This window comes from Callorhinus ursinus, unplaced genomic scaffold (assembly GCF_003265705.2).
Source record: "Callorhinus ursinus isolate GAN/ISIS: 27379988/994484 unplaced genomic scaffold, GSC_fseal_2.0 scaffold13, whole genome shotgun sequence".
In the NCBI taxonomy this organism is placed as follows: Eukaryota; Metazoa; Chordata; class Mammalia; order Carnivora; family Otariidae; genus Callorhinus; species Callorhinus ursinus.
Genome location: NW_027397075.1, coordinates 47,391,862 through 47,404,516, shown reverse-complemented (window position 1 = coordinate 47,404,516; position 12,655 = coordinate 47,391,862). Strand labels below are relative to the sequence as shown.

The window sequence follows — 12,655 nt, the reverse complement described above, 5'->3', positions numbered from 1 at the left end:
CCAAGGGTGGTAGGGAAGGTATGTTTGGTATGAAGGGATAAATTTGGGTAAAATTTTATAGGCATCATCTTAACTTTTATTTGACTTTCTTTCATAGTTGGTGTATGAATTCTTCTTAAGATTTTTGGAGAGCCCTGATTTCCAGCCTAGCATTGCAAAGCGATACATTGATCAGAAATTCGTACAACAGGTAAGGAATTCTTAATGTCTTAAATTTTCTTATATTTGTCTTAGCAATGACTTATTAATTTGATTAAAATAGTCTTTCAAAACTTAAATGGTTTATTTCACTTTAACAGTATGTAATACTCTTACCAGACAATTAGGATAAAGGTGAAGTAGCTTTGAGAATACAAGAGTATTTTAAGCAAGAGTGAACTTCTAATGAAGTCAATTGAATTATCTTATCCAATACTGAATTTTCAGTATTTATAAAGACCAGAAAAGCAAGCCTTTCTGGACAATCTGAGAAAATTTGTTATGATCATTCAATTTAAAGAAGCCTTCTTTTAAATTTTTAAGTCTTTGAACTTGAACTTTGACATATGTTTTAAGCATTGTCTCTTTGAAATGACAGAAAAAATGGAAATGGAATCATTGTTTAGGAGTTTGGGCATTAGGCTCCTTTCCTGTTACTAATTACCAGTGACCTTTCCTTTTTCCTTTCCCCTTCCCACCTTAGGCATTCTAGCCACCCAGTTCCTAAGCCACAGATAAATGGGATCTTTAAGAAGAAAAGGAAATAGAGTGAAACATAATGTGATACCTTCTTTTATTTATTCTTTTTTATTTTTATTTTTTAAGATTTATTTGTTTGAGAGAGAGAGCACGCACAAGTGGGGGGAGGAGCAGGAGAGAGAGAACCTCAGACTTCCTGTTGATCACGGAGCCTGACACAGGGCTCAATCCCAGGACCCTGAGATCATGACAAGCTGAAATCAAGAATCGGCCACTCAAATGACTGAACCACCTAGGCTCCCCCTTCTTTTATTTTATAAATTGGTTATTAGCTATTATTTTTTGGAACCTACATACTGAAAATTAATTTCTCAGAATGTGTTCATTTTTATTTTCAAAATCTTTTCAACAATGTAAAAGCCTCTTTTTAACTATGGGGAATTGGCTGGCCCTAGACAAGATTGTGAAGTAGACCAGATCTTTCTATGTTCATTTTTTCTCTGGAAACTTATCAGTATGTAAGGTCTCATTAGGAATTTGATGCTCCCCTCTTCTAAAGTTGTTTGCATTTTCAAGAAAGGTAGAAGATGAGTGAGAGGGTAGTGATGAACCCAGCGCTAAGGCTGGGATTAAAGTTGTTGGGAGGGCCTTTTCGAACCTCTTAACCACCACTGTATGTTAAAGATTCTACAAATGTGACTTCCACATATTTGGAATTGATTTTTGGTCATTTATACCTACCTCTGACCTCTATACATGAAGTATTCTGACTAGTTGCTGTGAGTATATTGATTAATGGAGAATATTGTCAAGAATATGTCCTTCAGCCATTCAAGCAGCTCCTCAAATTATGAAGAAATATTAGGTGTGTGCTAACAGTAAAATTTACATTTCATTCACAAGTAAAAATGAGATTAGATGGAGCTTTGTTTTGGTAATTGCAAATAAATGCACATTTATTTCCTTCTGTAGCTCTTGTGTGCTACAGAAGGAATATAGTATATTAAGGAACTCTGTAATACCATATTAAATTGTGTTTAAGATAAAAAGCAGGTTGAGAGGAACAGTTGCATTAGTGCTTCTTCAGTCTGGAGCTTGAGGTATTTCTGCTGCTGGATTATTCTGTGGGTTTGAGGGGGATCAAGAAGAAAACTGAGAGTGGGACCCATTTTCTACCTTCCCTGAATACCTGAACTATCTGAAAGCCAAAGCCCAATAATTTGTTCTCAGCAGTTTAGATGACTATGCTTTCATAGATCACTTCTCTTATTCTTATGTTACTTTTGTATATAAGGGAATTCTCAGCTTTTGTATTTTGAAATTATTTGATTATGTGGTAATTTTAAGACTTAAAAGTACAGGAAAAAAAACTTAAGTATAAATGTGGACATTCATTATTTCAAGAGAAAAAAACACTTGCATAATTCCAAGTTATGTTCAAGTCATAGGATTTCAGAAGAAAAAAGGAAGCTAAGAATTATTGAGTGCATATTTTTATGTGCCAGGCACTGTTCTTCTATGCTTATAAAGAACTAGACTATGTCTAATTCCACACAGCTAGTGGCTGGGACAGTCAGGATTGGAACTAGACTATGATATTACCTTCACTTAAAAAAAAAAAAAAAACAAGATTAGACTCAACCTTCCTCATTTTATCAATGATGAAAAAGCTCAGAGGTTATGAATTACCCTTAAAACCAGTTAGATATAAGTATCACAGCCAGAATAAGAAACAATTTCTTGATGATGAGGTTTATATGTGTTTTATTACATGAATTTATATTTATTTATTTATATCTATTTATATTTCTAAATAGATTATTTTATTTAGATTAATACATTAAAATAGGTTTCTTTAAATAGATTTGAAACTTGGTTAACAGCTATTCTCTAGTTTAATATTTTCTCCTGAGGATCAGCTTGTACTAGATTATATTTGTTCTTGAATTAAACATGTCAGCCTTAACAATTAGGGGCCCCTTTCATTAATTTGAAAGCTTATCTTCTAAGTAAACCCAACATCAGAAACTTGGATTTGACTGTCTCAAGTGAGTAGTTTAGCCATTTTTAATTAGAATAATTTGAACTGAATTTATTAGGTATATAAACACAAATTCTTATACTCTAGGTATTTTTGGCTGGAGCCTCATTCAGGACTTTAATAACCTAGTGAACAAAGAATGCAAACTATAAACAAGACACTTGTTTAAGGACATATAAATATGACTAAAGTCATCACTGCCCTCAAAAAATATTCACTCTAGTAGAAGAGATGTATATGTAAACAGTTACATATAATTCAAGACAGAATGGGAAAAGAACTTTCAGGTTCTGAGCTTGCCATCTTGACTGTAATTATCAATATCAAAGTACAGAACATAGAATTTCTTGATGACTTCATATATGTAATTATATTCTATAGAGAAGGGAGTATTTTAAAATTTTTTCCTAAGAAAATCAAATGATTTTTTTTAAGGATTTTATTTATTTGAGAGAGAGAGAGAGCATGAGAGAGGGGAGGGTCAGGGGAAGAAGCAGACTCCCCGCCGAGCAGGGAGCCCGATATGGGACTTGATCCTGGGACTCCAGGATCATGACCTGAGCGAGGGCAGTCACTTAACCAACTGAGCCACCCAGGTGCCCCAAAAATCAAATGTTTTATTTAAAATACAGTAATGCCATTTTTTGACAGAAGAAATTCACTTTACCATTTTAAAAATGGAAATTTGAGCTTTTGACTTTAAATTTTTCATAGATCTCTTTATCCTGCCTTTGCTGAAGAGTTGTGTAGAGAGGTATAGGAAAATGATGATTTGGCCAGTTTGAACTGGTTTAAAATTTTGCAGCCGGTTGCTAAGGTGACTTTAAAAATCTGTGGTCTCTCATCTTTTATTTCATTATTTCACGAATGATTTTTGCTCTATTAGCATGTATCTGCTGACTTGATTTTTAGTGTAAAACCACAAAACAGCTTTGGTTTGTAGAAATCATTCTAGTAAACTGTAAATACTCATTTGCACATGTGTACTTTTTAAACTTCATTTATTTATAATGACTTGCAGTTTGCAAGCTTAAGATTTTTGTATGTCATTTTAAATTATTAGCACTAAAAATCTCTCAAATCTCAACACTCTAAAATTATGAGCCATGGTTAGTAGTCAAGAATAGAATTTTAAAATGAGTGGCAAGGCAAAAATAAAGAAAATCCCACTTTTTTTTGAAGGGTTTATATTATTATGTTTTTTGAAATGAGGTGAAAAGAAATATTCCTTAAGCTTTTCTTTAGCTTCATTATTTAGCAAGAATAAAATCAACCTAAGGCAGAATCTTTAAGAATCTTTAAAAAATGTTTTAAAGATTTCATGGTTTATCTCTAAATCAAATTAAAAAAAAGTGAAGTTTTAGCTCAATTATTTTTAAAAAGTAATTTCTCAGATTTTTTTTAAAGCTCCTGGAGCTTTTTGATAGTGAAGATCCCAGAGAACGTGACTTCCTGAAGACTGTTCTGCACCGAATTTATGGGAAATTTCTTGGATTAAGAGCATTCATCAGAAAACAAATTAACAACATTTTCCTCAGGTAAACTTGTCATATATTCATACACAGCACTTTTTTTCCCCTCCATGTTTTCTTTTTATTCCACTTCCTTTAGATTAATTTTTAGTATCTGAACTCTGTTAATTGATAGTATTTGAGTTATTTTTAGCATATTTTGTGGGTGTCATTTGGTTGCATATGACTTTTTAGAAACTTGTAACTACTCATGTGAGTGGATAGTAGTAATGAAGACTGTTTTTAATAGGTAATACCAGTGTTCATGTTTAAAATTCATTGAATTTGTCTAGTTATTTCTTTGAGCTTTTTAAGAAAATATGTATAAATATTGTTTAAATCATTTGCTCTTGAAAGTACTTTCATTTGTTTTTCTGACAAAGCTAATTAAATTTATATGGAGCCTATATTTTGACTATTTTATAAATGATAATCTGTTAAGTAGTTCCTTCTAATTAGGAGATTTAGCTTTAATATACCCATATTTCAGGTTTGGTTTGTTTGTTTTCATTGGAAATCTGGCAGAATTAGGCTAGCATTCCCACGTTGTAACAATTAGAAATCAAATCAGTAACAGCTGTCTCCCCTAGAGAGCGCATCTTTCTGCAGGTCTCTGTCCTCCTCTCCTAAGTCCACTTTACTCATTTAACACCTTCCCTGTCCTGTAGTCATTTGCGTTTATGACTTCCTGCTTTAATAGCAAACCTAATCTTGGAAAGCTAGGCAGCCTGTGTAGTTTAGGTTTAGCAAAGCTATGAATAAAAGTGGCCTTATTACATATGGGTCTTTTTCTCATGGATTTTCCTATGGGTGGAGGTTTCCTATTTTGAAAAGTGTTTCCTTGAGAAAACCCATCTTTCTTTTAAATTTTTAGGTAAAATAAAATATTCCAGGTGAAATAATATTCCACTATCTTTGTGGCTAGTTTTAGCTAAAGAAGTAACTAATTTGGGACAAAATAGTTTACAAAGAATTCCTGAAGCATGCTTGTACGTTTCTTATAGTTGCCCTTAGGATTGATTTCTTTACCTTTCTGCCTCTTCTCTCAGTTTAGTTTTCTAATGTTTGAGTTTTCATTACATCTATCTTTATTTTAAATTCAGGTTTATATATGAAACAGAACATTTCAATGGTGTTGCTGAACTCCTTGAAATATTAGGAAGGTAAGTCAGTTTTTTTGTTTTTAGAGAGTTAAATAACTTTGAATGTTTTATGTATTAGAATCTTAGCTGGGGTGGAGAAATTATTTTGTATTTTAGAGTTTAAATATAGAGCACAAGACATGGTTTCTCAACTGAATTCTTTTTATAGCTTTTAAGCGGTCAGCATATTAAAGTACTTGGCCATGCAAGACATCTGTTTTAGAATAGGCTGCCTGCTTTTGAAGCTGTGGCATGTTTTATGCCTGATCTTGCCAGACTGCCTCAGAAACTTCTAGGATTTGATTGGGAAGAAATGAAGTAAACTATTGTGAATCTTTGATAAACTTATAAGAATTCTTGTTGAGATATTGATAAGCCAGTCCTAATCCATCTGTTCTTTTTAGAAGAATCTATAACCTTTTAGTTTACATGAACATTTTGCCTTCCTTACTCATCACATAGCAGTATTAACTTGAGATAAGGCCCCCTCTATTTATAGTTAGAGAATGATTATGGAGAAAATTCTTAATTTCAGATCTTTCAGCAAAGTAGGAGAAACTTCAAAATTTACGTCAGAAAATACTTTTCGCTTCAGAAAATATTGAAAGTTCTAACAGCATTGTGATATTGACTCCCCTGTGGCTTTAGGTAGGAGAATAAAGGCAATAATGCATAAATAAAGTGATAGGCTTTATAGAAAATGAAGGTAGAAATTACTTAGTGGGACTTTAATTGGCAGTCCCAGTTTTCTTTTGGGATCATTGAATGACTTAAGAGGAACCAGACTTGTTTGAAGATGGGTAAGTCATTCAACACCAGGATTGAAGCAGAACACTGTTCCTTACGCGATCATAGATACAATTTTTGGAAATAAAGTAGTAACTACTTAACCCTTCCCCCTGCCTTTTTTTCCCTCCAGTATTATCAATGGCTTTGCATTGCCACTGAAAGCAGAACATAAACAATTTCTAATGAAGGTTCTTATTCCTATGCATACTGCAAAAGGATTAGCTTTGTTTCATGCTCAGGTAAGTTTCAGAAAATTTCAAATGAATATTGTTTCAAAGGCTGATATAAAGGCAGAGAAATTGAGAAATATTAAGACAGCAATTTTAGGTATAATTAAGCAATTTGCTTTGTAAATTGCTCAAGGCAAATTTTCCTTATAATTTAAAAGTATTATGATATTTAGCTTTATTAAATAAGCTCAGTGCACTTTAAGTGTAAATATAAGAGAGATAACATCAAGTTTTCTTTTCTGGTCCAGGCCCTGACTTTGAATGAGTCCCACATATCTGCAGAATGTTCCATCTACCATAGATAGCATAGTTGGACAGTGATTTTAGTCTCCATGAGTATTTAGAGAATAATACCCTGTCAGTACAGGTATACATGCAGAAACATGCTGAAAAACTTAAATGTTAGCTTTAGTCTTGTTTCACTTAACTTTACATTCAGAAGGTAACTACTGAAAAAAGAACATAGTTTTTGACCTAGAAGTTACTTTCAGGGTTTAAAAGTTACACAGTAGTGAGTATATTCATGTTTATGTATTGAGATAGAGTAAAATTTATTAAAATGAGGTAGTCCTTTTTGTTAACTAAATATAAAAATCCTGTATCACTGTTATTTCATTCATTAATATTTATAAACTGTCCCTTACATTTTAGCTAGCCTACTGTGTCGTACAGTTCCTAGAGAAGGATACTACACTAACAGAACCAGTAAGTGTTCTATTTCTTTTTATGTCTCTAATGTGCATTGTAGCATTTTGTTGTACCTTTCTTTATACCATTGTAAAGTTGTCAAAGAGTAGTAGTAATATACTTTAAAGTCCTTTAGAAGGAATGTTAAGTTAATCTGCATTGAAACAACAGTGTTGGGAGGGGGAGTTCTCACAAGTTAGAAGTTGTATCTTGAATAACATAAATATAGATTAATATTAAAATATCATGGTTGAGATGTTTGATGACAGGATCCAATGACTGCAGTGAAATTTTATATGCATATTATCTTCACTGGTAATCTTTTTATTCTTCGTTCACCTTTTTTTTTTTAAGATATATTTATTTTTAGAGAAAGAGTGTGCACATGAGCTGAGGGAGGGGCATAGAGAGAGGGAGAGAATCTCAAGCAGACTCCCCACTGAGCATGGAGCCCTACTCGGGGCTCCATCCCATGACATGAGCTGAAAACAAGAGTTGGATGCCCAATCGACTGAGCCACCCAGGCTACCTTCATTCACCTTTTAAAATTAAAACATACTGTGAGAGTCCTTGGAGTTTTGTTTTGTTTTTAGAAATAGGATTTTCCCTCTTATTAATGATAAACCACATGATAGGGATTGGAAACATTTCCTTGCCTTTGGTGATCAAGATGTAATCTTGGAATAAAGGTTGTTTATGAATCAACATAGCAGTTCAGTCTTTGAATTCTATTTGCCTACAATGAGAAGATTCAGGAGAGAATAAAAATGTTATGAAAATTGAAGATCCAAGAAAAGAAAAGGTAGGGAGAAAATAGAAAAGTATGAAAGCAAACAGAACAACCTTTTAACATTGGTGAAGTGAAGTATTTTGAGAGAATGTTTTCAAGGCATCCTAAATCTAAATATTTAAACTTAAGAGTTCTTGAAGAATAGCAAAAGATTTGAAGGATTTAAATAAGATTTTCTTTTATGAAGTTACTTAGGCTATCCTTAGGCATGCTTGAAAAGATTATGAACTTAGTGCTCTTCCTCTGACTTGAACTTCCTTCCTGTAAAGGAACAAGAGATATTTTTCCACTCCCTACTACTTGTGAGTTTTTGAACTTTTAGACTTGCAGATCTTTCTGGAAACAGCTAAAAAAAACCAGTTTTTAAAGATAAATCAGGAGAATTAGAAGCCTCGTATTCACATGAAACCACATAAACCTCTAAAGTGAATTAAAACTTAATATAAATCCATGGTACCTTTCCTCAGAATTAAGACAAAACCCATAACATAATAAGTCATGGTTCATAATTGCATTATAGACAGATGTAATATAAATATAAATTAATATGGGGTGGATAGGGGACAAGATAGGTGATTTCTTTTTAAAGAGTAGATTGGAGAGGGGGATGATGGCTAGATGTCTGTCTTACGTGAGCTGAGTTAATGGAAATAGAAACAGGATGAGGAGGTAGGGGAAGGTAAATGTCCAAGTTGACAAAGGAAAATATTTTTCAATTCATAAAGATTTGTAGATACATAGATCTTGCAGTTTCTACCACAGGCCATTCAGCACCCAAATTATGGCCATGATACTTGGGTTTGAGCCTTCACACTCATTCTCTAGAAACCTGGTATTCATATCAAAGCTTCCTACAAATTATAAATAAGTCAGAGCTTTGGCTAGTTTATTACATTATTTGTGTACCTATATCTTCAATTGAAATTATTTTTCTAAAATGGAAATGACTTTATTGTTACTTCTGTTTATGAAAATAACGTGTATTAATTTGGTTTACACAATACAAAATCATAAAGCACAAGTTGGAGGAAATTCCTTAAAATCTTGTTCCCTAAAAGATAACCATCTTTGGTGAATATATTCCTAGAAATTTTTTCTATGCATATATATGTGTAGGTTAAACAGTGGGACAGTGCTGACCAGGTTTTTTCACTTCTCAGTATAATGTGGCTACCTTACCACATTAATCTCTTTCATTGTTTTCACTGGTAACATCAAATTCCATAACACATTTAATCTTCAGTTAATGGGCACATGAATAGTTGAAACATGTTGCTGGGTGAGGGGATGTTTAGGGTGTTGGAATTTTTGTGTCTGTGGTGCTGGTAATAAAAAAAAAAAAAACCCTGTGTGTGTATAAAAGTCCTGAAATCTATGTGTGTATAAAAGCCCCCAGGACAGCACACCAAAAAAAATTTTTTTTTACTGTACATGAATTTTTTTAAGTATTTAAAAAAATTTTTATGTAATCTCTACACCCAGTTGGGGCTCAAACTCATGACCCCGAGATTAAGAGTTGCATCTCTATCAACTGAACCAGCCAGGTGTCCCATGTATATAAATGTTTAAAAATCATTAAAATTAAAACCATGTAGCTGGGTCAAAGAGTACATGGAAATTTTAACATACTCCAAGTTGCCTTCCAAAAAGTTTCAGCAATTTAATATTTCAGTCCAGAGTCTGAAGATGCCTTTTCCCTCACCCTGGCCAATGCTGAAAATTAAGCTTTAGAAAATTTTTGCTAGTCAAATAGGTGTGAAATATTTTTTAAATTTTTTTTAAAGATTTTATTTATTTGCTAGCGAGAGGGAGCACGAGCAGGGGGAGCGGCAGGCAGAGGGAGAGGGAGAAGCAGGCTCCCCACTGAGCAGGGAGCCCGATGCGGGGCTCAATTCCCGGATTCTGGGATCATGACCTGAGCTGAATGCAGACGCTTAACCACATGAGCCACCCATGCGCCCCTGAAATATTATTTTTTAAAGATTTTATATTTACTTGGAGAGAGAGAGCATGAGTGAAAGGAGAGGGAGGGGGAAAAGGAGACTCCCCATTGAGCAGGAAGCCTGACTTGGAGCTGGATCCCAGGATCCTGAGATCATGTCCTGAGTCAAAGATGTTTAACTGAGCCACCCAGGCACCTGGTATGAAATACTATTTTAATATGCTTTTTTTATTATTACTTCAAGGATTAAGCCATCCTTTTATATAGTTATTGGTCATTTACATTTTTGGGTCGTTTGCCTACTTTTAATCATTTTCCTGTTAATAGTTTGCAAAAAGTTTTTATCCATTTGGAGTTTCTAAGTTTGAATATAGTTTTTAATCTTTACCCTTAAAGAACTAAAAAAAATAAATTATGTAGTGGAATCTATTCATCATCATGGTTTTTGGCTTTGATGTCATGCTAAGAAAAATCTTTTAAGAGAGAGTGGTGGGTGCGGGAGTGAGGGGAGGTGGAGGGACAGAGGGAGAGAATCTTAATAAGCAGGCTCCACACCCAGCACAGAGCCCCATGTGGTGCTTGATCTCAAACCCTGAGATCATGACCTGATCCAAAATAAGAGTCCGATGCTTAACCAACTAAGCCACCTAGGCACCCCAATATTCTCCAGTATCCTAGTTATTTTATGGGTTTAGTTTTTACCTATAAAAATTTTATTCCATCAGTAATAGTTTCCTAGGGCTGCCATGATGAATTACCACAAACTTGGTGGCTTAAAATAACAAATTTTTTCTCTCAGAGTTCTGAAGGTCAGAAGTCCAAAAGGGCAGCAGGGCTGCACTCCCTCCAGATGCTCTAGGGGAGATGCCATTCCTTGCGTCTTCCAGTTTCTGCTGTCTCCAGGTGTTCCTCAGCTTGTGGCATGGCTGCAATCTCATACTGCTGCTGCTTCTGTCTGTCCTGTGTGTGCTTTTATAAGGACATGTCACTGGATTTAGGGCCTACCCAGATAATCCAGGATGATCTCATCTTGAGATCCTTTACTAATTATATTTGCAAAGGCTCATTTTCCAAATAAGTCACATTCATAGGTTCTAGAGATTAGGACATGGACATACCTTTTGGGGGGGCCACCATTTAACTCATTTGAACACCATTTGAAACTGAATTTTGTATGTGACAAGGGTAAAAAATGTATTAGTTTCTATTGCTAACAAATTATCACAAAATTTAGTGGCTTAAAACAAAACATTTATTATTTCATTGTTTCTGTGAAGCACGAATCCAGGCATTATGTAGCTGGGTCCTCTGCTTTAAGGTCTCTTGCAAGGCTGCAGTCAAGGTGTTGGCCCAGGCTGGGGTCTCATAGAAAGGATTACAAGAGGAAGGATCTGCTTCTGAGTCCAGTGTGTATTGGCAGAATTCAGTTCTTCAAGTGCTGTTGGACTGAGGGCCTCAAATTCGAAGCTGGCTCTTGGCTAGAGGCCATCCTCAGTTCCTTGTCATGTGGGCCTCTCCAGCATATCAGTTTGCTTTATCAAAGTTTGCAAGACAAGAAGGCTCTAGAGTCGGCTAGTAAGCTGTAAGTCACAGTCTATTGTAACTTACTCATGGGAGTGATACTCTGTCCCTTTGGCCGCATTCTGTTGGTTAGAAGCAAGTTACTAGGCCAGCCCAACTTGGGATTGGATTACACAAGTGTGTGAATTCAGGAAGTAAGGATCATGGAAGATAATCTTAGGAGTCTGGCTACCAGCAGAGCCACAATTTTTTCTTTCTAAATAGCAGTCCAAGTACCACCACTTAATTGGCTAATTCATCTATTTCCCATGGAACTGAAATGCTACCATTGTCATACTAAACCCCATTTACACGAGTGTGGATACTCCTCTATTTCATACCTCCCGTGTTTTCTTTAAGCTTTCTACCCAACGTGGGGCTGAACTCATGACCCCAAGATCAAGAGTCACATGCTCTTACTGAGCCAGCCAAGCATCCCTATTTCATATCTTTTTGTCAGTTTCTGTGCTATCATCTTGTTTTAGTTGCTCTTATCAGTAATGCGGGTTCCATTCCATTAATTCTCCCCCTCCCCCCACAAAAAAATTTTTGGTTATTTGCTTACATTTATGGATTTTAGAATAAATGTTTTTAGTTTCAGAAGGTTTAGTTGGTATTTGATTGAAATTACATTAAATGTAGGAAAAATGTATGATATTGAATCTTGTTTTTGAAGTGTTTCATGATCAGTAAACATTTCTTGCAAATTTTATTTATGTACATTAGTTTTTGTTATGAAACGCATCTTTTATGTATTTATCTGGCCACATATTGAACTTTCCTACTCAGTTTCGTAATTTTTCCTTTTTTTTTTTAAATGAGGGGGTATATAATCATTATATACTTTTGTATACTTATATAAGTATAATTCTGGTATTCCTGTCCAAGATTATTCATCAGATCCTTTTTAACTTACTGGATTGTCTCCAGAAGTGTTCTTCCTAATTTTAATTTGAATGAGGGTTTATTACTAAACCAGGCTATAAAATATAACTGGACTACAACTATAAAATAACTTAAAAGGCTATCAAAGATATATTTCCGGGGCGCCTGGGTGGCTGTCGGTTAAGCATCTACCTTCAGCTCAGGTCATGGTCCCAAGGTCCTGGGATCGAGCCCCGTGTTGGGCTCCCTGCTTCTCCCTCTCCCTGACACTCCCCCTGCTTGTGTGTACTCTGTCACATAAAATTTTTTTTTAAAAAATGCACAAGAGTTCCAGTTTCTTAACAAAAATGTATTTCCACAAAAGTACCAGGCCCTGATGGTTTGCAGTGTATTTCGAAGA

At 34.6% G+C, this 12,655-nt stretch overlaps 1 protein-coding gene across 1 annotated transcript in view; it reads left to right on the top strand.

Annotated features, from left to right (window-relative positions):
- Positions 1 to 12,655, top strand: part of PPP2R5A (protein phosphatase 2 regulatory subunit B'alpha) — a 64,880-nt gene that overhangs the window by 47,131 nt on the left and 5,094 nt on the right. Inside the window, exons 4-8 of the mRNA XM_025877746.2 lie at positions 98 to 190; positions 4,127 to 4,257; positions 5,334 to 5,393; positions 6,292 to 6,400; positions 7,043 to 7,096. Coding sequence (XP_025733531.1) covers positions 98 to 190; positions 4,127 to 4,257; positions 5,334 to 5,393; positions 6,292 to 6,400; positions 7,043 to 7,096 — 447 coding nt within the window. The remainder of the gene's footprint in view (positions 1 to 97; positions 191 to 4,126; positions 4,258 to 5,333; positions 5,394 to 6,291; positions 6,401 to 7,042; positions 7,097 to 12,655) is intronic.